The 22,647-nt window shown below is 39.9% G+C and overlaps 1 protein-coding gene across 5 annotated transcripts in view; it reads right to left on the bottom strand.

The window, feature by feature from the left end:
* ARHGAP29 (Rho GTPase activating protein 29) overlaps positions 1 to 22,647 on the bottom strand; it is a 102,970-nt gene that overhangs the window by 3,028 nt on the left and 77,295 nt on the right. For 4 of the 5 annotated variants that reach the window (XM_019501638.1, XM_019501639.1, XM_019501642.1 and 1 more), the window contains 18 exons: positions 21,060 to 21,126; positions 20,416 to 20,553; positions 20,100 to 20,164; positions 19,439 to 19,549; positions 19,230 to 19,310; positions 18,735 to 18,923; positions 18,332 to 18,469; positions 14,961 to 15,151; positions 11,171 to 11,337; positions 9,018 to 9,146; positions 8,734 to 8,832; positions 6,941 to 7,104; positions 6,628 to 6,816; positions 6,338 to 6,475; positions 4,159 to 4,391; positions 1,571 to 1,877; positions 1,285 to 1,393; positions 783 to 902 (listed from right to left, as the gene is read on the bottom strand). In XM_019501638.1, coding sequence (XP_019357183.1) covers positions 783 to 902; positions 1,285 to 1,393; positions 1,571 to 1,877; positions 4,159 to 4,391; positions 6,338 to 6,475; positions 6,628 to 6,816; positions 6,941 to 7,104; positions 8,734 to 8,832; positions 9,018 to 9,146; positions 11,171 to 11,337; positions 14,961 to 15,151; positions 18,332 to 18,469; positions 18,735 to 18,923; positions 19,230 to 19,310; positions 19,439 to 19,549; positions 20,100 to 20,164; positions 20,416 to 20,553; positions 21,060 to 21,126 — 2,635 coding nt within the window. The remainder of the gene's footprint in view (positions 1 to 782; positions 903 to 1,284; positions 1,394 to 1,570; positions 1,878 to 4,158; positions 4,392 to 6,337; positions 6,476 to 6,627; positions 6,817 to 6,940; positions 7,105 to 8,733; positions 8,833 to 9,017; positions 9,147 to 11,170; positions 11,338 to 14,960; positions 15,152 to 18,331; positions 18,470 to 18,734; positions 18,924 to 19,229; positions 19,311 to 19,438; positions 19,550 to 20,099; positions 20,165 to 20,415; positions 20,554 to 21,059; positions 21,127 to 22,647) is intronic. The other variant, XM_019501640.1, reaches the window with a different exon arrangement.

The raw sequence follows: 22,647 nt of genomic DNA on the forward strand, positions 1-22,647 counted from the left end.
GCAATCCATCTGACTGTGTAGGCATCAATGCCACAGTCACCCAATTTCTTAACGAGGATGGGGTGGGAGACGGTGTCAAAGGCCTTACTGAAGTCCTTGGAACAGCCTTGGAACTCCTTGCTGAAGTCTTGGAACAGCCTCTCCTTGCAAGAGGCTAAAAGTGGGGTTTATATACACAAGGAGATTTTAAACAAAAGTGATGGCTACTTCAGGCTCAGACTTCAGTCATCCAGCTTGCGTTGGGGACTAAAGATACTTCTTCAGTGTAGACATACCTTGCACTTGTCTTCATCCCTTCCTGAACTGCACTACTGGAGCTTGAAATCAGAGTTGTTTAATATCTCCTGTATGATAGAGATTATGACCACTGGAAAAGTCCTGCCCAATCCATTACTGAGCAGGTTCAGTTTAATTTTGCTATCCTAAGAGTATGATCACTATACACAGTCAGGCTGGGATGTATTAGACTCTTCACTTGAGGATATGTGCCTGCAGGAAATCTAGTCTAAATGCAGCCAGATACTGAAAGGGGCACAACCAAGGAAACATTTAGCTTCTCTGGGCAACAGCTGCAAATATACTTTTTGGCTAGAAGAGTTTTCCCCATCTATCCTAAGTGTTTATTAGGTAATAAAAGAGAGCTGTGTGTAACACTAATTTAAGAGTTGATATTCCACCTTTATACAAAGGAACTGTTGTATTTGCACAAAAACAACACAGCATAAGCAAACTAGTAGAAAACGTCCTTTGGGAAGTACTGTGTAATTAAAGGCAGCACACACCTGACTCTTTGGGAGCACCAATATGAATATCTAGAATAGCGGCAGTTGGGGATTCCAGTGGAGCACTCCAATTCCCAAACCCCTCATGCTTAGCTCCAGTGAGTGGGAGATGCATCCGTTCTAGAAAAAAACAGAAACATATCTTAGCTGCTGGGTCCCAATATTTTTGCTGGAGTCACAGATAACAAACCAAAGACAGCACAACAGCCTCTTATTAAAAGTACAGCCTAAGTTGTAACTTCAATATTATTTGGTGCATTTCCCCTGCAGGTATACAAAGTTCGGTTCCATGATTACAGGTTTCTTAAAGGGTTTATTTTCTTGCTGCTTCCAACAAAACTAAGAGCAAGTCAGATTTGGGGCTCTTTTTAAACAGACTTTTTTTGCTTGCACTTTAACCTTCACAAAACAGTAAAGGTTGACCTTCACTCAAATGTATTTAAGGACTGGTGTTAACCCATAGGACAATATATTGTCCTGAGATGCATAAAGAATTACTAACCAGTGCGAGATGCATCCGATCTCTCTCTAATGTTCTTGCTGCTGTCCTGTTCCAAGAGTAATGCAAGTGTTTCTGAACTCTTACTCTCACTTGGGGCTAGCAGTATGCCCTGTCAATAGAAATCAGATCAGAAGTAAAGGAGTGTTCAAGAGGAAAAATATATACTTCTAAACAAGCAGTTCAGAGATTTCATAGCTATGTCTGTAAACAATACAATGTCCCAAAATATGAGTTAATTCTGTATCAGTAAACATCATATCAATCCAGCTCCATGGCAGTCACTTACTTCCTTTACAGCAATAAATGATTTGCTCTGCTGCTGCAGTTCCCTCTCTTCCATTGGTAAAGCATTTTCTACTGAAGCAGCACTTTCTTCTGGCTGAGACACAGTAGAAAGTGGTTGCAGCAAAACATCAAAGATCTTTTCATAGTATGTGATGAGCAACTCTACTACCCGGGCTTGATATGGATAGTCCACAAGTGATGAAAGAGAAATGGTGGCATCTGTCTGACGGGGCCTGATCAGAGTTGGCCCAAATATTATGCCAAGATTGCTGGCAGACATTTTGTTTTCATCTGATTGTTCAGTAACCCTGTGTGAGACAATATACAAAGTTACAGAGGCTTTGTAGTTTTCTTTCCTTCCATGTTAATACTAATTAATTTCCATGAAATAATTTTAAAACAACTTCGCTTCAAAAAGTTACACAGCCAACAAACTTAAGCCCATGCATGTGCCGAGTTCCCCCTCCCTCCAACAGTATGGCTTTTAATTTACTTTACAAAAAGTACATCACAATCAACTTGAGCTGAACAGCCTCCATATCCTAGTTAGCAGAGAGAGCCAGCAGATACTATTATGCCTTTTAGAATATTTATTTTAGCTAGCTTTGCAGTTCATTCTTCAGCTATAACGGATCACAGTCATGATGGCTATGCTGTACTGTACATTCCTATTTAAGAAACAGGAATTTATTAATCAATTTGAAGTTCACATTTACAATTCACAATTTGCAATTAATCTTTTTTTCTTTTTTTAAAAAGGCCCAGGCTTTCAGGCATCAGAACCTGGAAGAAGACTACCAGCTATGTTTTTGACCTGACTTTCATGAGTACCCTCAACTCCTGTTTACTTCACTAGTACTTGCGACTCATCAGCAGTTTTGGAAATTAGGCCACAACAATGCAGTGTTAGGGGTGGGAAGAGGCAATAGGGCCACTTGCACCAGCTACATATAAGCCAAGAGACTTTCCTGAAGAGAGAAAATTCTCTACAGATCACTTCTGGCTGCTTTAAGGTTTACATTCCTAAACCACTGTCTGCAAGGCCATGACAGCAGGTCCACAGATCACAACATTTTTTCTCACTAAACTAATTAAAATATTTATCAGGGTGGACACTGGTCCAGGAACAACTAAAGGTTGACAGTAGTCTATCTGCCCAAAATGTTGGAGCTATTAGCTTACAAGATGCTAAGTGACCATGGAAAATTCTGGCTCTTATTTATTAAAAAAACATTTTGATCATTTTATAGCTCTGCATCATCACTTGATTTTTTCTTTATCTCCACCTTCTTAAAAATAATTCAGCTCCATGTTTGGGAGAAGTCCTCTGGCAACTATGACCTTACCAGCACTGTGGCAAGCAGTACAGCAGGAGCAGGGTGGCCACAGCTTCAGGAATCAAAAAATGAAGCAAGCAGAATGAAAGCTGTGTTCGAATGCTCTTAACCATTGTTATTGCTGGGGAACAGCTTTTAGCATATTAGGGTAAGACAAAGCAAGCTGCTGTCTGGTAACATGGCTGGAATAACTATAAAACTCATCTCAGAAAAAAAATGACATGCAGGCAAGGTGCAATTTAAATGCCAAGTTATTCACCCGTCCCTGTAGTGCCTAGATAAAGTTCTTGACTGAAGCATCTAAATGCACACCTGCACCTTTCTAGAAGACCATCAGAAAAGATCACCAAAGTGGCAGATCTGATTTTTTTCCTGCTTGAACATGCTATTTTGCTAGAATGTCTTCACGGGAAATTACATATGGTTACTTAGATACACTCTCTCTAAGATGGAGTACCGCATACAGCTATTATTCAGAAGCAGTTTTAAGCAGACAGAGTAGATGGCTAGCTCTCATTTTCAAGCAACTTCTCTAGAAAATGTATGTTTGGAATAGCTATGTGAAAGATTAAACGATTAATTGTTTAACCGATACATGCAATGATAACCAGTTAGCCTACTGGTTATCCTTTAGCTTGGTTGGGCACAGATTAGCAGGAAAGGAGGAAAAGGGAAGTCATGCAGTGCCCCAACAGGAATCAGAAGGCAGCAGGGCAGGCAGGAAGGAGGGAGGGAGGAGCGAGGGAGAGGGGCAAGGGGGACTAGTACCCATGGCCTAAAAGGAAAACAGCAAGCAACCTAAGGACTCACTGATTAAACAATTAGCTGCTTGTTCACAGGTGGTCCCTCCCTCCCAGCGCAGGGTCCACCTGGGCTGTGTTGCGTTTTGCCTGTCTCAGCTTGCCTCCTCCTTCCATCCCTGGCTCTGGGAGAGTGACTCCCAGCAGCAGCAGTGTCTGAGCTGCTGTGTTATCAGTTAATCGTTTAACCATTTTAAGCAGAGGAGGTTAAATATATTTTTAAATATTTACATCCCTAGTTTGGGGCAGAGCAATAATTCACCATTACAGAAATCACAAACTTATTTTTGAAAATGTATGGAGATACAGAAACACAAAGAGATCCTGTAGTTTTTCTGGATGGACATCTAAAAGTGGGGGCCAAACCATCTGAAAGAAATTTTCCTAGCATGCAGCATATAACAGTTTACTTTGCAAAACATCTGCAGGTAACCTTAAAGGGCTTTTCTTACCTATGAAGATGAGCTGTAAGGTACTGAAGTGTGTTATAATTTGGTACAGGTAGCTGTTTGAGGAGATCTTTCATTTTAATGATGATCCTGTTCATTTCAATACAGACTGATTGCCTTTTCTTTGATGTGGGACTAGCCTGTTTTGTGTCCACTTCCTCATTAACATTCTGACTTTCTTTAGCAAGTCCGATGAATTCATTGTAAAGCCGAAACAAAATCAAAGGTTCTGGGAGCTGAGGGAATAGAAACATTTAGAAACATATTCAAGTCTGCATTTTACGTTGTTTGTTTCCTTCCTGTCTATCACCAAATGCTGTCTAGTCTAGTGCCTTTCCTTTAGCTGGAAAAGCTGATTACATAAAAGAGGCCTAGACATAAAAATATCACACACTAACCACATTATAATAGAAGCCTGATAATATAGCATACGAACTGCTAAATTTGTTCAAATATTATTTATCAAAAAATAATTATTCATGGCTGAAAACCCTGTTAACAATTCTATTGTTTCTGTGTGATTTATTATTACAAATCTAATGAAGAATTTTCCAATTAAAACATTCTCTTCGAGTGTGAAATTACCATTATGCTAGTTCATGAGAATATTGGTCTCATAGGGGCAACAGTTAAAATAAATAAAGTGAAATTGATCTAGCTATTTTCATTTTCCAAATGCAGATAAAATGTAAAAACAGAACAACCAGCTCAATCTTACACAAATTAATCAGCGTTAAAAATAGTAATTCAACAGCTCTTTAAGCAACTTTAGAGAACTTTTTTTGAACTCTTAAAACCGGTCTAACCAACAGGAAGTCTCAAATACCATGAATACCTTTAAGAGTTTAACATTAATATTTGGACAGGCTTCCTATAACAATTCTATCACTGCCTTAAAAACTCACCTTTGACATCCCTGGCTCCCTCAAGTAGACACTGCAATGATGTGGCAGCTTATTAGTGTGGATATATATTTACCAAGGACCAAACTGAGAGGGCAGGCTAGTTTTATTGGTGACCCCAACTGGATCTGAAGTAAATTCTTTGGAGATGAAAGGCTGGAAATGTTAACCCACTGTTCTAAGTGGCCTCCCAAAACACAATTTCTTAGGGATTATTGTACTACTTGGGTGGCTAAAGTCATTCTGCCTCACACCTCAGGCATGTAATAATCCTCCAGAAATCCACAGCCAATAAAGTTTTACAGCTTAATTGTACTGAAATTTAACTATTCTGTTCAAATGAACATATTTCATTGTAAAAATGTTTTCCTAAAGCTGGAAAGCATCTTATCTACAGGGTTCCAGTACTATTTTTATCATATAAGAATCATCATTATTTACAACCGATCCTAACCAAGCTTGTACTGAAGTGATAAACCAGCAGGTAACTGCTTGGCTTCATTTGTCTCTTTGGAGTTTGTTAGTTAAAATTCAGCATATTGCCCTTAAACCCCAGAATTTGATGCATACAGAATTACAGATTTTTACTTCCTGTTGAAGTAGCAGTTAAAAGCTAATGCGTTATCTACAAAAGTTCTGAAGTCACTAAATGAGCACAACTCATTTTAGAAGTAATTGTTACTTGTACTCCTACATCACTTACAGCCAGAAGGTGCTTAAACCCCCATTAGGAGACAGGATTGAATTTCAAAAGGGCTACCTGGTATTTAAATGCCCAAGGCTTTAAAACCTGTGTCCACAGACGGAAAGTGGTAAATCTTACCATGCTAGGTTTTTTATCATTTTTTTTTATTGACTATAGTTTTAGGAATTTAATTCAAACTTTGTCTGCAATCTGTAAAACCTGGCTGCCACTTTACAAGCTAGAGCGCTACCCATCTCATGAATCCAACCAGATTAACACTTAAACTTCACACTAACAAGTGGATACAGAAAGCTATGCTGCTAAAAGCAACATGAATACTGCTGGGACTGATAAACAGGCTGGAACATTGATTCTATCAGTAGCCTTAGTGTTTCTATTGTCAAGCAACACAGAATCAAGCTCTCCAAATAAAAATAATTTCTTGCCAATACAGTAGATTATTGTATTCAAATGAAGGTATTTTTCCAGCAACAATTACAGGACTTGTGAAAAGGAATATTTTCCTCCCTCACTGAAAAGGCTGCTATAATACTTCTGTTCTTCCAGCTAATTGCAGAACGGTTATAGCATATACCTGGCGGAGGTATAGTTTAAGGACATTACTGATGTCATGTGCATAGAGTTCTGACAGTTCTACTAAGTCCTTTCCATTTTCAAATGCTTGGCAGAGTTTTTCAACTCTTGATTTGGCTCCATTCACACGGTAGATGCCCTGAAATGGAAAAAGAAACAGTATACAATTCTTTTAGCTCTAAAAGCAATTGTAAAACAGATTGGAATTAGCCAATGTAGCATTATCATCATAAACTGTTTTTGGACAAGACTGTTCATGTTTAAGCTTTGTAACATCAAGTTAACCTGTACCTTTACATTCAGGGCTCTGCTTTCAATTTCAGAGGTGCACTTTTTAATGATGAAAGGGATGCCATCAGGAACATTTTTAGCAGCTTGAGCAAATTCTACTCCAAACAAATGAAGTCTTCCATGAAGTTTTTTGTGCCCGCACTGAATAGCTAAAGTCTCTAAACATTTCTTGTGACAAGCAAGTGAGCACTACAATAAGTGAGGTACAAAAGAAGAAATGAAGTAAAATAAAAACGTTTCAACACAATTTTAGATCAAAATGTCATGTTAAGAATCTACATGACTGCATATGTTACCTTCTGTAACCTCTTACCTCCTCACATTCTGCTCCATGGAATACCACTAAGCTATCACATTCTCTGCATTTAGATGGAGCCCTCAATTTTCGCAGCTTGTGCGTTTGAGCTGCCTTGGACATGAGGGTATTTCTAAAAGGTCCAGGAGAATTGGCAGTTTCAGATGTCAAATCATTTAAACCTTGAAAAAAAATTCTGCTGTTATAATAGCATTCAAGTATCTGGTAAAACAGCACACAGTATGAGGATACATAATAATTCTGTTTGCTGGTTTGCTTTTCTTATAAACTTGCTGTAGTACACAGTTGTCTACAACAAGTAATCACACTTTACAGGACGTAGCTGCTACATATATAGCTTAAATGTTATATACACATGCTAGTGAAGTAACCAGTCCATATACACCCTAAACATAATTATGACACTTAGAGATGTACACTTGAAGGGACTACATTTTGTGCCCATAATCAACTGAAAGTGTAAATAATGCTGTCTGGACCTCTAACTTTGATTGCTCCTTCAATTCAGGCAGCCACCTGGACAAGTTCCACTGTATGTGCCCAAAGTATTATGTTAAGACCACCTGGATACCAGCCTTACAAAATTTCATTTGCAATGGCTAAAATAATCAAAAAATACTTTGACTAATCTCTCCCCGCCCCAACTTTGAACTGACTGTAATTAAATACACACTCACAAGAGAACATCAAACTACTATTCCTACAACCCTAAAGATATTACCTTCTAGAGGATTCTAGAAAAAATTACAAATGGCAATTCCAGTGATATTTCAAGTAGCTCAGACCTTTTATTTATATTAGTTTTGTTAACAAGTGTTAAAAAAAGCATTAAATCTTACTCTGTTTTATGCATTCAAATGTATCTTGTGAATAGAGGTATGGTCTCATTTTTTTCACATTAGACAACAAATTAAGAGAGACTTTGTTTTAGAATGGCCTTAATACTGGTTTAAGCTGTGATTTGGAACATTTCAGTATATGTTAACCTTAAGTTCACCACTAAACTATGGTTTTTTTTGTACCGAGCACTGATGGACATCAGTATCTGCTTAAATGCTTTACTGTACATGTATGTTAAAAAACTAGCTCTGGAAATATTTCAGTACTGCAGACATTGCTCGGGGATACTCCTAGTTATCCAGTAATTCCAGTTTCAGAACATGTGATCGAGTGGTCATACTGCCAGAAAGACTTCCCTAATCCATCCAACAGTACATTTTTCATTTTCAAACCTGGGGCATCAGAGATGTTACTAAACTAGCTTATCTAAGTTTCATGCATAAGAAAACGTCTTAGCTAACTTCCTAAAACATTTGGAACTGTAGCATTTCAGATTTACAGATAACTCACTCCTCAAGTGACTTCCACTTGGCAGTTTAGAAATTGAATAGCTTAAATACTTAGGTCATGTAAAGATGTTATTGCTTTTGAAGCATGTTAATAGCATCGATATGAATAAAAATTTAGATGCCAAGATAATGTCAGCTGAAAGCAAAGCTAAAAAAAGCATCAGAAAGCATGTTCAAATGCTGATAATGCATTAATCTAAATGAAAGGAACAAGTTTGCTATACTCCAGAGAAACTACATAGCCTAGACAGTTCTTTTTAGCTCTGAAATCAGGGAACTTGAGAACATACCAACTGTTGCAGATTCACTTTGCATCTGAAGTAATTGATAATTAGTCAATTTAAGTTTTCCTCAAAGCAGATCAAAGAAAACAACCACTTACAAAAACAAAAGGCCACCTACTAACTAGTTAGAATTTAAGAAACAATCATAGCATATTACCACATTCAGAAGGAGAAGGTGGTTCTCTTTCATCTAGATCATCTGCCGAAGACATAGTACCAGTAGAGGGTGTGCGGGGAAGCCTTCTCTTAAAATCCCCTGTGGAGGAGGAAATATTTTTTTCAGATGGCGAAAAATAGAGTCTACTCAATGGCTCATTCTCAGTAGATGCTCAAAGCAACACTCATTTAAGTTGATAACAATTTTTGCACTGATTCAACAGTCTTTGAATTGGGCCTTACAAAATTATTTTAAAACAAACAATAATTGGAAAATAGCTATACCTGGGCTAGCAGATGGAGAATCCATAGAACGCGATTCACTGCTTCCTCCAGCACTTTCAGAATCACTACACATTCCTCCACCTTGGTTACCTACTGACCATGATCTGAATGGTGGGGGTCCTCGTATTGCTTGGAAAAAAAAATCCACAGATAATAAAACCATTACCACCACAAGATTCTTTCAGCTGAGGGAATATTCAGGCAGGCTTGTCTTTTATAAGAGGAAAAATACATAATGTTAAATGAGAAGACGTGCATTATTCCTCATGGAAATAAAAGATGTAGCATGTATTCTCAAGAAGAGTTTTATAGTATGCAAGGCTGTCCTTAGGGGAGGACAAATCAGGGTGACCGCCTTGGGCCCTGCGGAGCCAGGCAAAGTGGCCACAGATTTACATCCGGCCACTAGGCGCCCCCCACCACCGCCCTGACCGCCATTGAATCCGCTGCTGGCTTCTTCACATCTGGGGCACGCAGGGGTGGAGCCTCCACACAGGCTGATTTGCCCCAGGTCCTGCACCCTGCTCAGGTCATCTCTGACAGTATGTGTAAGGAAGTTCCAGAAACTTAACATTTATTAGGTATTATTAGCAGCTGAAACCAAAATTGCATTCTCTTTAAGAGACAAATAAAGCCTCTTAAAAACTGCCAGTATTTTTATACAATTTTTTCTTGTGGAGGGAGTGGGGATGAGAAGAAGGTTAATAAATAAATTCATGGTCAGAAGTTGCTGTTTGATTTGCATCTAATACTTGGCAAAGAAGAGATTGATGTTGTATATCTTGACTTCAAAAAAGCCTTCGATCTGGTATCCCATGATCACCTCTTGGCTAAACTCACTAACTGCGGCCTCGACCTCACTGGCTGGGGAATTGGCTCTGCAGTAGGGCCCAGAGGGTGGTGGTTGACAGAAGCCTATCCTTGGTGCACGGTCACCAGTGGGGTCCCTCAAGGTTCTGTCCTAGGGCCTATACTATTTAACATCTTCATCAGTGATGTAGATATTGGTGTCAGAAGTGGACTGGCCAAGTTTGCCAATGACACCAAACTCTGGGGTAAAGCATCCACACCTGAGGACAGGAGGGTGATCCAGGCAGATCTTGACAGGCTCAGCAAATGGGCGGATGAGAACCTGATGATGTTCAACACTGAAAAATGCAAGGTTCTCCACCTTGGGAGGAAAAACCAGCATATTTATAGGCTCGGCAGTGCTATGCTGGTGAGCACTACAGATGAAAGGGACTTGGGGGTCATGACTGACCACAAGATGAACATGAGTCTTCGATGTGATGCTGCGGCTAGTAAAGCGAGCAAAATGCTGGCTTGCATCCACAGATGCTTCTCAAGCAAATCTCGGGACGTCATTCTCCCTTTGTACTTGGCCTTCGTGAGGCTGCAGCTGGAGTACTGTGTCCAGTTTTGGGCTCCACAATTCAAAAAGGATGTGGAGAAGCTTGAGAGGGTGCAGGAGAGCCATGTGCATGATCAGAGGTCAGAAAAACAGACCTTATGACAAGAGGCTGAGAGCCATGGGGCTCTTCTGCCTGGAAAAGCGCAGGCTCAGGGGTGATCTGATGGCCACCTATAAGTTTATCGGGGTGCTCACCAGGATCTGGGGGAACATCTGTTCACCAGAGTGCCCCAAGGGATGACAAGACTGAACAGTCACAAACTCCACCACGATCAAGTCAAGCTGGACATAAGAAAGAACTTTGTCACTGTCCGAGCCCCAAGGGTTTGGAATAGACTGCTGCCGGAGGCGGTTCAAGCACCCACTTTGAATGCCTTCAAGACACATTTGGATCCTTACCTTGCTGGGATCCTGTGATCCCTGCTGACTTCCTGCCCCTGGGGCAGCGGGCTGGACTCAATGATCCTCCGGGGTCCCTTCCAGCCCAAATGTCTGTGAAATCTATGAAATCTTGCTTGCTTGCTTGAATGGTTTTGCATCCAATCTTGGGCATTAGTATGTATGAAATATTTATAAAGCCACAAAACTTTTTACATTTTTTAAAAACAAATGTTACATTTTGGGCCTGAGTTATGACCTATCACATGATTCATACCACTGTACCAAAGAGCTGGACCAGTCACCTACTAAAGCTGACCTTTCTATTTAGAAATGAAAGCTTGTAGAAACGTGAAAGAATTACCTTGTATATCTGTGCTGCTGGCAGATCTCTTCTCTCCAATCTTATGAGAACGACAGTAAGTTGGGCTTCCAACATCCTCTAACGACTGGGTAGGGTAGTCACCCGAACACTGAGATAAGTTTCCATGTGATGCATGGGCACTGTTTGTTGCTTGTTTACTAAAAACACTTAAAAAAGAAAAGCCATTTTATTGGGAAGCAACTAAATTAGCATTCAATTAAAGTCCTAATATATTTTATTTTTCAAAGCACTAATTGCTCAGTATTCTACTGTTCTCATCAGTAGTTCATAATTAAGCTCACAGTATACACTGTGGAAAATATTTACACAGCCAAATTTTGCTTTCTGTTATATTGGTGGAATTCCACCTGTTAAATGGTCATAGGGAGTAAATTCTCCTACTAACATAGCAGTAGTATGTTTCATATAGTACAGGCCCATTCAACATCTTTATTTAAAAAATCAGTATATTATACCCCCTACTTTATCCTTATGAAACTACAGCAACAGGACAAATATAAGTCTTACCTACAGGGACTCAGTTGTAGAGCTAGGATTAAAACTCAGCGGTTCTGATTTCCCGTCCTGTTCTCTCTTCCAAATACCATCTCTTCCCAACTGCCCAACTATTTGCTACTTAAAAGTACTCTAAGCTGAATGTGAACTCTTTATGCCATTGGCCTAAAAATTACTGATCTTTAAAGGACACAGATTTTAAGTAAGGGTCTAAATGTTTACTTAGACTTATTCCCTAGAATATTTAATATTATTTTTTAGGAGTACTAAGCATGGCTTCGCAATTTTACAGAAATTTCCTAGTACTTGGCTGTTAAATTCTGCTCTTAAGATGTAATGAAAGAATGAAGTTAACAGTCTAATTAGCCCAAAATGCTGAAGCACCCTGTGGATTAAACTGCTTGCTAGCCAAGTTTAACAGTAGGGGAGACTGCACTTAATCAGCTTGTCTCCACCCATTTGATGGAAGCTGCGATGAGGGCTTCAAAACATTTAAATTTACATTTTTGCAAGGGATTTGCCTTTTAGGAATATACAGATCTAGACAATAATTAAAGTAATCACTTAAGAGTATATGAGAGACTGCTAGGCGCTATGAGAAGATGAATAAGCTGGGAAAAAGAATTAGTTCTGAAACAAGCCAATTTTAAATACTGCGGGTAAATATACATAGGGATTTTAGACTTCCACGCACACTTTTTTTTGTTGGAGTGACATAACCGAAACCTCTGACAACTCTGAAAAATTCAGGCGTATGTACTGAATCAGACTCATGAAAGGCAGGAAATTTAAAGACAAGAACTAAGAATCTTTGCCTTAACTTTGAATTTCCTGGCTTTTGTTGGTGCACGTCCGACTCAAGCATTCAGTTTTTGTACTTAATTTCCTTTTGAAACAATATGACGACAGCCTTCCTGTAGAACTGTGAAACACACAGATAGGAATGGGTATTTTGGCACTTCAGCTTAAGTGCCAAAAAGACTTTTATAGTGAATTAAATGTGGAAAATCACTTAGCATATGTATGCAACAAGTTGAAATACTTGTTTATAGCCTCTCCACCATTACATTTAATAGGGCTGTGTAAAACAGCACCATTTCGTTTCGACCTCATTTCTGGGAAGCTGCACCTCAAACAGTTGAAAGGAAAACTCATATCACTTGCCAGTAGCAGCAGCCTCCTGTCATCCTGCCTGCAGATCTGGCAGCCTGCACCCCTGGGAGGGCTGTGGGGTCGTGTCAGACTCCTCCTGGGGGTGCAGGTGTCCAGATCTGCATGCGGGATGACAGAAGGCTGCCGCTGCCACCTGGGAGAGGCACTGGGTGCACCCCGTACCCAGCACCGGGAAGACTGCTGCTGCCACTGGCCCCAGGCAGCAGCAGCAGCAGCATGCTGTCATTCCACGCACAGATCTGGGGGCCTGAGCCCCCCAGAAGGGCTGCAGGACTGTGCCAGACTCCTCCCAGGGGGTGCAGGCCCCTGGATCTGCATGCAGGATGACAGGAGGCTGCCACTATTGGCTGGGACCGGCACTAAAGGCAAGCAAGCCTGGCTTCGAAACGTGAAACGTTTTGAAATTTTCAAAACATTTTGAGTGCCCTCATTTTGTTTTGAAGCTGTTTTGAAGCCTTTTGTTTCATTTAGATTTCATTGTTTTGAGCTTGAAACACATTGAAACAGCTTCGAAATGACATCTGGCAAAATTTTACACAGCCCTAATTTACATATCTCCCCCAAAAAACAAGCAAGCAATAAAAGCTCTCATGGCACACAGACTGGTACTCACTTGGGATGAGTGATGCATTTATATCAGGTTTTGTTTAACAAAACCTGCCATGCCATTTTAACAATTTGTATTCTAATAGCATCTTGAGCAGTGACTCTCAACGAAGGTGCCATGAGACATTTTGAAGAGTTCCACAAGGTGTGAGGAGATGGACCAGGCTGGAGGAAGCAAGTGCAGGCTCAAGCTCATTCCTGCCCGGCTGCTACTCTATCCCACCACTTGGCCGTTCTGCAAAGAGGTCAGCACTGTAATAAATTAAAGTGGAGTGCTGCTCAATTCACAAAAATTGAGTCAACTGAGGGGTGCCTTGAGCTTAGGGTTGAGAACCACTGATCTAGAAGTTATACCAGAAGAGGGCACCAATCTGCTGCATGTTGGGCAGACAGACAGGAGATACTTCCTGCCCCAAAAGCTTAAAACTTAAGACAAAATGCACTCAGGACAGAGCAACACAAACTGTAAGTCTTGGAAGCGCTCATGCCTTCCTTCACTTCTACCTTCCAAACTTTAGGTTTCTAGAATCAAGGAGCTCCGATCCAACATACCCACCAGATGCTCTACATACAGAGTTCAGGATTTACATCTTTACCCAGTGTATAAATCAGGAGCAGGCAAAGTCTGGCTCACGGGCCAAATTAGACCCATGGTAGTCCATTTCCCAGCAGCCTCTGCCTGTGTCACTACAGCTGGTTTCCACGGAGACCCCAGAAGTGGTGGGGCCATGATAGTGCAGGGCCAAGGCTTCCATGGAGACCAGCCCCAGCAGTGCTGGTAGGGTGCGCAGCTGGATGGGGAGCTACTCCAGGGATGGGATCTTGCTGCAGTGACAGTGTGGTCTGAATCCACGGCAGAGCTGAGGTCTGCTGCCTGCATGTGCCGGGCAGAGGTGTGCAGGTAGTGGATTACAGCTCTGCCCTGGCTCTGGTGTCACCATTGCTGTCACCATTGCAAGATCCCAGCCCTGGCCCTGGAGCAGCTCCCTACCCAGCTGCACGTGCCAGTGCTGCTGCGGCTAGTCTCAATGGAAATCCTGGCCCTGTGCTCTCAGAGCACTGCTGCTCCTGGGGTCTCCTTGGAAACTGGCCAGTGATGCAGGCAGAGGCTGCGGGGGAATGGACTCCGGCTGCTGGCTGGATCCACCATTTTGCCCACCCCTGGCATAGATAAACAGCAGTAAGTTGAGTCACTTGAATCAAATGGTTTAGCTATACTTTATTTAGCTTTATCACACAAAAAAGATTAAATATGACATTCAGGTAGGAATTAAGAGTCAGGTTTTAGTTATAAGATTAATATTGTACTTGTTTAATGTAGCTACTGAATATACAGAGCTAGGGGGATGCATAAATCATATCCCAGTCATGGTGAAATGCCAAATTCCTTTTTACTCTTGCAAAAGTTCTATTTCACTGCTGTGTTTTCTTCTGTAACATTTTTCCTTAGATTTAATTCCAGATAAACAAATGGTATTAATATATTAGTTCTTACCCATCCACTTGGGAGCTCTGAGTTTCAAAGGAACCCGACTCAATGGGAATATCTTCCTTTGGCAAATTTTTCACAAACTCCAAATACTGCTGTCCTGGGTCATACATCTTGGCACTCTCGCAGAGGGACTGACAGTTGACTGGAAGGGACACAACCTGGGCATGCTGCAGCTGGAATAGGTTAACTGTTGCCTGTTACGAAACAAAAGCGTTTTGTTAAAAACAACACAACACAACAACACAACACAAGTTTTAGATATTTTAAGAACATTTACAAGTCTGCTTATACTTCAGTCTACCCCTCATGGTCACTTTATTATGGGAAAAAAAAGTTAAGCAATTCATTTTAAGGACACAAGCCAACTTGCTAAGAGTGCCAAATATAAATGTTTATGGCTAGACTTTCCCAGGGTTTCCAGAAAACAGCTGCAGATCAGTGTCACCACACTTCCGCTCTCCCCTTCAGCCCCCTCTTATACCCATTCCTCCCCTCTTGAAAACTATAACTCCAGCTTCTCTCTACTTGAGGTTGGTACATGGCAAAACACACAGGCAACTTGCATCCTCTTTTCAACAGGAACAAGCAAGTCACCTCCACAATGGTGAAGGACTAAAAGCACCAACTTCAGTTTGGTCTCTACGTTAGATCTCAGGATTCTAATATTATAAAAGCCTAAGTCAGTCTGTCTGTAACGCTTTATTCACACTCTGATTGGCTGACAGAAACAGCCAGAGTGCTCCAAGCGTGGGGGAGTGCTGCCATGCTTCCGAAGCCGCGCCGAGGACCTGACAGAGGGTGGAGGAGCCGAGGCCAGCTGGCCTTGGCTCCCCCACCCCACTCCCTGCAAGGGGCAGAACAGTGGCAGCATGGGGCGTTAGGTGGCTGCACTCCATCCCAGCCCCCTCCCCTTCCCTCCCCTCCCCCCCCATCATTCTTGATAGGCAATTAGCTAGTAAGAAATAAGGAGCAAAAACCTTTTCCCTAGGGTGCAGACTATAAAATAAGAACAACTTATTTTCTGGAGTCTGAACAGCTCTGGAAAGAAATTATCTTCTCATAGAGCAAAACTGACAACCCAGTCATGGCATGGCTCTAGCTGTAGTTTTGGAATTGCTACCGTTGCTGCTGGCCTTCTACCTTACTCTACAGGTGATGACTTCCTGCCTTGTAGATCCATGTTCTTGTTACTCCAGAAACTACGCTCCCTGCAGAGCAGCAAAAGACGCAAAGGATGTGAACCTGAAGTGGGGTCACCACAGCCTCCCCTGGACTCAGAAGCAAAGGAGCTGTGCCAGCTCCGCACATTCCAAATTTGTTAAGCAGGGGAAGCGATAAGCACAGAGCACAGTTCCAGTAGACTTTGGATAAATGTTTTGGGTCTATATGTTTGAGTATATACAGAAATAGCAAGTTAACAAATAAGGTACATGCAATATAGTTCCTAGGTTTTGTAGGACTAACACCACCTGATATTGTACATCACAAGTGGCGTCTTTTCAACACTCTTTCCACAGAAGGTGTAACTTACCTATGTAGTGAATAAAAAAATTGTAACTACCTCTAAAAATGCTATTTAGCAAAGCTATCCTTACTGCACACTGAAACATAATACATGGCTCTCTTTTGGATTTGGTCTTTTCTAACAAAACTTAGACTGGTTATTCTGCATAAACAGTTTTTTGCCTAGAAAGGCAAATGACATTGGCTCAGTTACACCCTTTCACTAACTGCACTAAACATCACAGCATTTAAACCAGAACATGAGGAGAACTGGAATGAACATGCCAAGATGAGAAACTGAGAATTTCTATTGAGAATGGTTTGGCATAGTTAGAATCTGGAAGCTTTCCACATTGGTATTAGTTAATTTGATGTTTGGTCCTTTTGAGCTACCTTGAAAGTCTTTGACTATTAGGATTTACTAAACAGTGCGACACACCATCCTTCAGCCTGGAGAGGGGGTAGGCGCAAGGTGTGGCTTGGGTTAGTGTAGGACATGGGGGAGATGGCCAGGGAGCAGGCACAGGAAGGAGAAGACCTGCCCCCCAGCTGCCACTGTCCCCAGCTGGCCTGGGGGCAGACAAGGGGTCAGGAGCTGCCCCTACCCCACACTGCAGGGAGTGGCTGTTTGGGAAGCTGGGCTTTGCTGGGGACAGAGACAGTGGTGCATATGTTCCTTCCACCCTTGCTCCCTGTCCCTCCCCTTCCAGGTGTCTCCTGCTGACTGGGAACATGCATGCCACCCACTACTGCCGTCCTCAGCTGAGCTGGGCTCCCCCACACAGTTGCTCACCACAGCACAGGGCAGGAGTGGGTTATTAATGGCTTTTGGGTTGCCTGCCTCCATCAGCTAGGGACAGCAGCAGCAGTTCACAGGTTCCTCCTATCAGTGCCTGATCCCAGCCAGTGGGGGACACTTGTGGGTGAGGGAGAGGCAGAGAGGAGGTGCTAAAAGGAGGAACCTGTGATAGCAACACAGGTGGGGTGTGCCCATACCACCTCACCCTTCAGATATATGCACAACCATTTTACCATATATTGCCAATTGATCTCTTTCAGTGTGTTTTTTAAATTAGGACCCCACTCCCCCCCATTTCCATAACAATGTGTCCTCTTAACTAGAAATATCTGGAGCATTATATAAAGTGGTTAATGTCATTAGTAACATACACCTGAATTGTCAAGTTGGCCTAAGCTTTTTCTAACCTTAAAAACTGTGTCTGTCTTCTGAAAAGAAGACTAAGACAAGACAGTAGATCTTTTCATATATTTTCTAAAATACTGATACTATATCTCTTGGCGTGTTTACACATGCTCACAAAGTTTTATACCGAGTCAGTCAAAACTAAATGCATAATAGCTTCAAGAATGTCGCTAAGGTTAATGAGCTCAAAACTACATCCGTGTTATATTGGCTTGCATACTGTAACTCTTAATCTATGAAATGTCATTCTTAATGCACAAATAAAGACAATGCAGCACGTTTCACGAGCAACACAAAACAAACCAGGGCATGTCTTTGCAACTGTCATCACTGGCATTTATACTAAAGTTTATAAAACTTTATAAAAATCTGCCCACATACAGAATTCTTGCAAGTTTATGAAAACTTAAGGGGAAAAAAAGATCAAAGTATTAAAAAAATGGGTAGAACCAAATAATGTATGTGAAGGCAGCATAATTGTACCTTAAGAACTTGTAGTCTTTTTCAGTGAGATGCCTACAATCATATGAGAACAAGCTGCTTTTCTTCTAGTTTTGCATACATCAAGCCTTACCCATTCTGAATAAGCCCTTAACATTTACACTTGATTTTCTCCTTTCCGCTAAGAAAGTTTTTTTTTTTTTTTTTTTTTAAAAGGCATCCTTACAGCTTTAAGAGTAAGATCACACTGGTAAATAAGTCCCCGTAGCTGTGTTAAAATATCACTTTTGATGCTTTCCAGATCATTTCTCTTTTCTTCAACTTCTGCCATACTGGCTTTGTAGTGTTCATTGGCCTCTTCAGCCTAAAGAAAATAAACACAGCTAAATACAGGTAACTGATGGACTCTAGAACTTTGGTACCTAAAATAAGCTAAGAAAAAAAAATACTTCAGTAAGCTTGTAACTTGGGATTCTTTTGTTGAAGAAAAAAAAGAAAATTTACTTTTATATATACAAGCATGGCAGGAAAGAAAATTATAAACAGCTAAGTGATCTCTCATTGTCAAGATAGTGGTAGAACCAGAAAACACCATAATGAAACCCTTAATGAATAAGCAAAGAACTTACTTTTTGAAGAGCCTCCTCTTCGAGCCTTCGTTTTTTCTCCAATTGTTTGCTAATATCTTTCATAAGACCTCCACTATAGCTCAAATGTTCTTCCTCAGCACGAACAGTGGAGGATTTTGCCTTTTCATACTCATCTTGGCGCTGCATGTAGAGTAGCTTCGCTTTTCTTAAAGTAGTTTCCAATTCTTGCTACATAATATATCAGTAGAAAAGCAAAGAACAAATCTTTTTTTTATGTAAAAAAAAAGTGCAAGTAGGCAACTGGAAAAGGACTGCTCTACAACAGCCTCCATTTTGTGAGTTTAATTGCATAACAAGCAAACACCTGAAGAACTGGCACGTACTAAGAGCCTAGGAGCTATGAACTGTGGTCAGTAAGAAGAGTGGGTACTCAGTATAAATTTGGAGGCTTAACTTCGGATGTTCATTTTTGAAAGCATAAGTTTACATGGTGAAAAAATGTGAAAATATTGTTAGGTACAAAGAAATACGAACCATTTTCTTCTGTTCTCGCTGCCACAGCTCCTTAATCTCTCTTCTTTGTTTATCCAACTCATTTTTTCTCCCTAGGAGAGGCTAAATAAGAAAGATTCATAGAGTACATTAAAGTTTATAGGCTAAATATATGTTTTCCCTTATTTTATTACAAACAGTACAGGCATAACTTTTTAAAAATCTGAACAATGAGTCAGACCCATTTTTACCTGTACAAATTTGTTAGACTGCAGAGCAGTTGCTGTTTGTTGCCAAAGTTGACAGTTCTCAATATCATTTTGAAAAGCATTTGTGAATATTGATTGGAACGGCATGTAAACCTAGGATTAAACACAGTGGAAAATGGTAACATTCTAGTGAGGAAGACAGGGATGCAGTCATTCTAGAGCCTATTAGGATTTAGTTTTTTTTTGTTTTTTTTTTTTAAGAGTGTAAAGTTTAATGAAGTTTCTCTCTATGATGAGTTATGTAGTAATGTGAAGGTTACTGTTATGCAATTTTCTCAAACGGATTAATTTAAAATAACCCTTCAAAAAAAAGGAAGGCGTCCACAAGAAAATTAGAAAAAAAGAAAACACATATAAAAACGCACCCCCCAAAAATAAGAAGCATGTTGCAAGGCAATCTAAAGACCTTTTATTGAAGTTAGTAAATTCCACAAAGATTTCACTTCTAACACAACACTTTTCAAATATCCAGAGCCAAATGAGATACACAAGGGTATTTTTAGTTAATTTATCATGTAACATGCTTTATACGAATTAATGCAAAAGTTGAATGTCATGCCTAAAAATGGGACTTATGATGGCAATGAGTGCTATTCAAATTCAAGACATTTTAAAACAAATTCAAAATCAATTAGTCACTCACCTGGGACCCAACAACAGTTTTAGCAGTCTCAGCCATTTTTGCTACATTTTTAGCACATTCTACTTCTGTGGGAAAAAAAAGGTCCATACATGAAGTATATAAAGAGTAACAGCGACAAATGACATTTTATACTCTTTGTACACCATTTTCATTGTTACAGCCCTTTAATTAAAGGAAATGGGCAACAGCTCTAGCCACTTGAGTGGAACAGCTACTCATTTAGAAATTACATTATTGACAGTCTATAGCACAGGCCTAACAACAGATTTAATTCCATCATGACAAAGCTGATTAAATACCAGAAAGAGCCACTCACCCAAGCTAAGCTTTTTTTCTACCCAAACGACTACATCCTTGGTATATTTTGACCACGCTTTAGCATAAGACAGAGCTGATTCAATTCCGCTGTCATTTCTTAGGAGCTTGCTATCAAGCTCTTCAACTTGAAGCTGTCCTGAAAACAAAGGGTCAAATGTAAAGAAGTGAATTTTAGACATGACCACACACCAACGGTAAATCTAGCATCAGCCAACTGCAAATACTGAAGCAGCTCAAATCTTGAGCTGTTCTTTAATACTAGTTGACTCTAAATAGAACTGGCAGGGATTTTAGAACATATTAAAGGGTCACAGTGTTTTATCTTTATTAGTCATGTGGTCAGTATAAAAACTTTCTTTAAAAAAGTGACCCAACAGAAGTCTAGTTCCCCAGCTGCATACAAATCTGGCTCAGCATTGATCTCTTGTCTCCAGAAGGATACATAATTTTGGTTATCATCACAAATATTGAGCCTGTTGAAATGTAAGTTGTTTACATTAATTTAGTTATAATGATAGTCTGCATATGTAAAAAAATGGATGCAAGGATTTTAGAAATAAGTTTAAAGTATAAGAATAATGCAAGCTAGTAGGCATACATTAAAAAAAATTAAGAAAGATGCTTGTTAATGTGAAAAGTTACCTGTACCTTGAATATCATCCCGTTCATGCAGTGATCCCACAGATTCCACAGAAAGGTTTTCAAAAGACTTACATGTAACAAAAGTAAAATCAGGGTTAGACTAGCTACATCTAGGACTGAAAGCAAACTAACAAAACATGAGCTACCTGCCCTTTGTGTCATAATTTATCACTGACAAAAGCAGGAGACAGGGTTAGAATCCATTCATGTCTAAGAACCTGGAGCAACTCTTTAAGTCCCAGTGGATTCAGATACAAAGACAGTTTAAATACCAGGGAATCTTTGTAAGTCTTCAAACATTTTTGAGCAACAGTTTTTCAAATGGTTCTGATGAATGAGTTAATTATTTAACAAAGCAGTTGACATTCACTGAATCCACCACTTTTTCTACCCCTCTATTAGAAAGAGTTAAGCACTTTATGCAGGCTTAATGTCAAATACACACATGCCTTTCAGCAATTCAGTGGCATTCTGGATACAAGTCAGGAAAGAAACAGAGCTACAATTAACTTCTCACAGATGCTCATTGCTACTAACAAGGACAGAGAGAAACAATCCTTGGTAAAACAAGGGAACTTATAAGAATTTCATCCAAATCTATAGTTACTGATCACCATTTATAAAATAAGTTATTTTCTACCTGGACAGTTCCCCTGATGCTTCACAGGAGATTTCCCCCCAATACTTCACTAAAACCCCATCTTTTAAGCTCTCTACCCAAATAGACTAAATATATTTGGCAAAATACAGGAAAGCTAAAAATAACTGCAATTTATTTGTAATGTTTATGGGAACAGATGTAAAAAATCAAACCAGCTGGGATAGAATTAGTATTGGAAACAAACCTAAGGTTAAAAATAGTATACATGTAGCTTTTCTGCACCACTTCCTTGAGCAACATGCTAGCAGCTCAATATCCAACTCCTCCCTTCCCAAAATAAAGATATGTATCATCAGTCACACAGAGAAAATTTCAAAAGATCCGGGCAATCATCAAATCATTGCCAAAGGCTAGAGAACCCCCACTTCTCATATGAAAGTCAAATCACCACACATTTAATTAGATGTTCTGGTTGGAGATATAGATTTGCAATGCAACAAAAGAAATTCAAAGTTGTCTTGTCAAACTAGCAAAACATCAAACAAGCATAGTTTTAGATCAATATGGATTAGTGATTTGGGTTCTACTCACACCTGAGACATATCTAAGCTTCTGACTCTGGTATGGCAGAGGGCTTTACATAACTTGTAAGCCTCTAAGGATGAATAAAAAAGGGGAGAGGGAAGAAAAAAAGAAGAAAGAAAAATGGATACCCTGCATTAATCAAGTGCTTAAGCTTACAGAAGTAAACATCTGATATGGATCTTTAGGATAAAAGTCATTTAATAGTTGTAGTACTAACTTACTGACAGCTTTCACTAAAACTGCAATAAAATTAACAATCAAAGTATATACTATATGATAATAAAGTTACACAATGTGTGTTTATTGGTAAAAGCATACAATAAAATTACACATTCTACTAATTTTAACAAAAGCAAAATCAAACATAATATATGATGGAAAAAAATAAAGTTAAGCAATATA

Source organism: Gavialis gangeticus, unplaced genomic scaffold (genome assembly GCF_001723915.1).
Source record: "Gavialis gangeticus isolate Ggan-Ray unplaced genomic scaffold, GavGan_comp1, whole genome shotgun sequence".
Classification (NCBI taxonomy): Eukaryota; Metazoa; Chordata; order Crocodylia; family Gavialidae; genus Gavialis; species Gavialis gangeticus.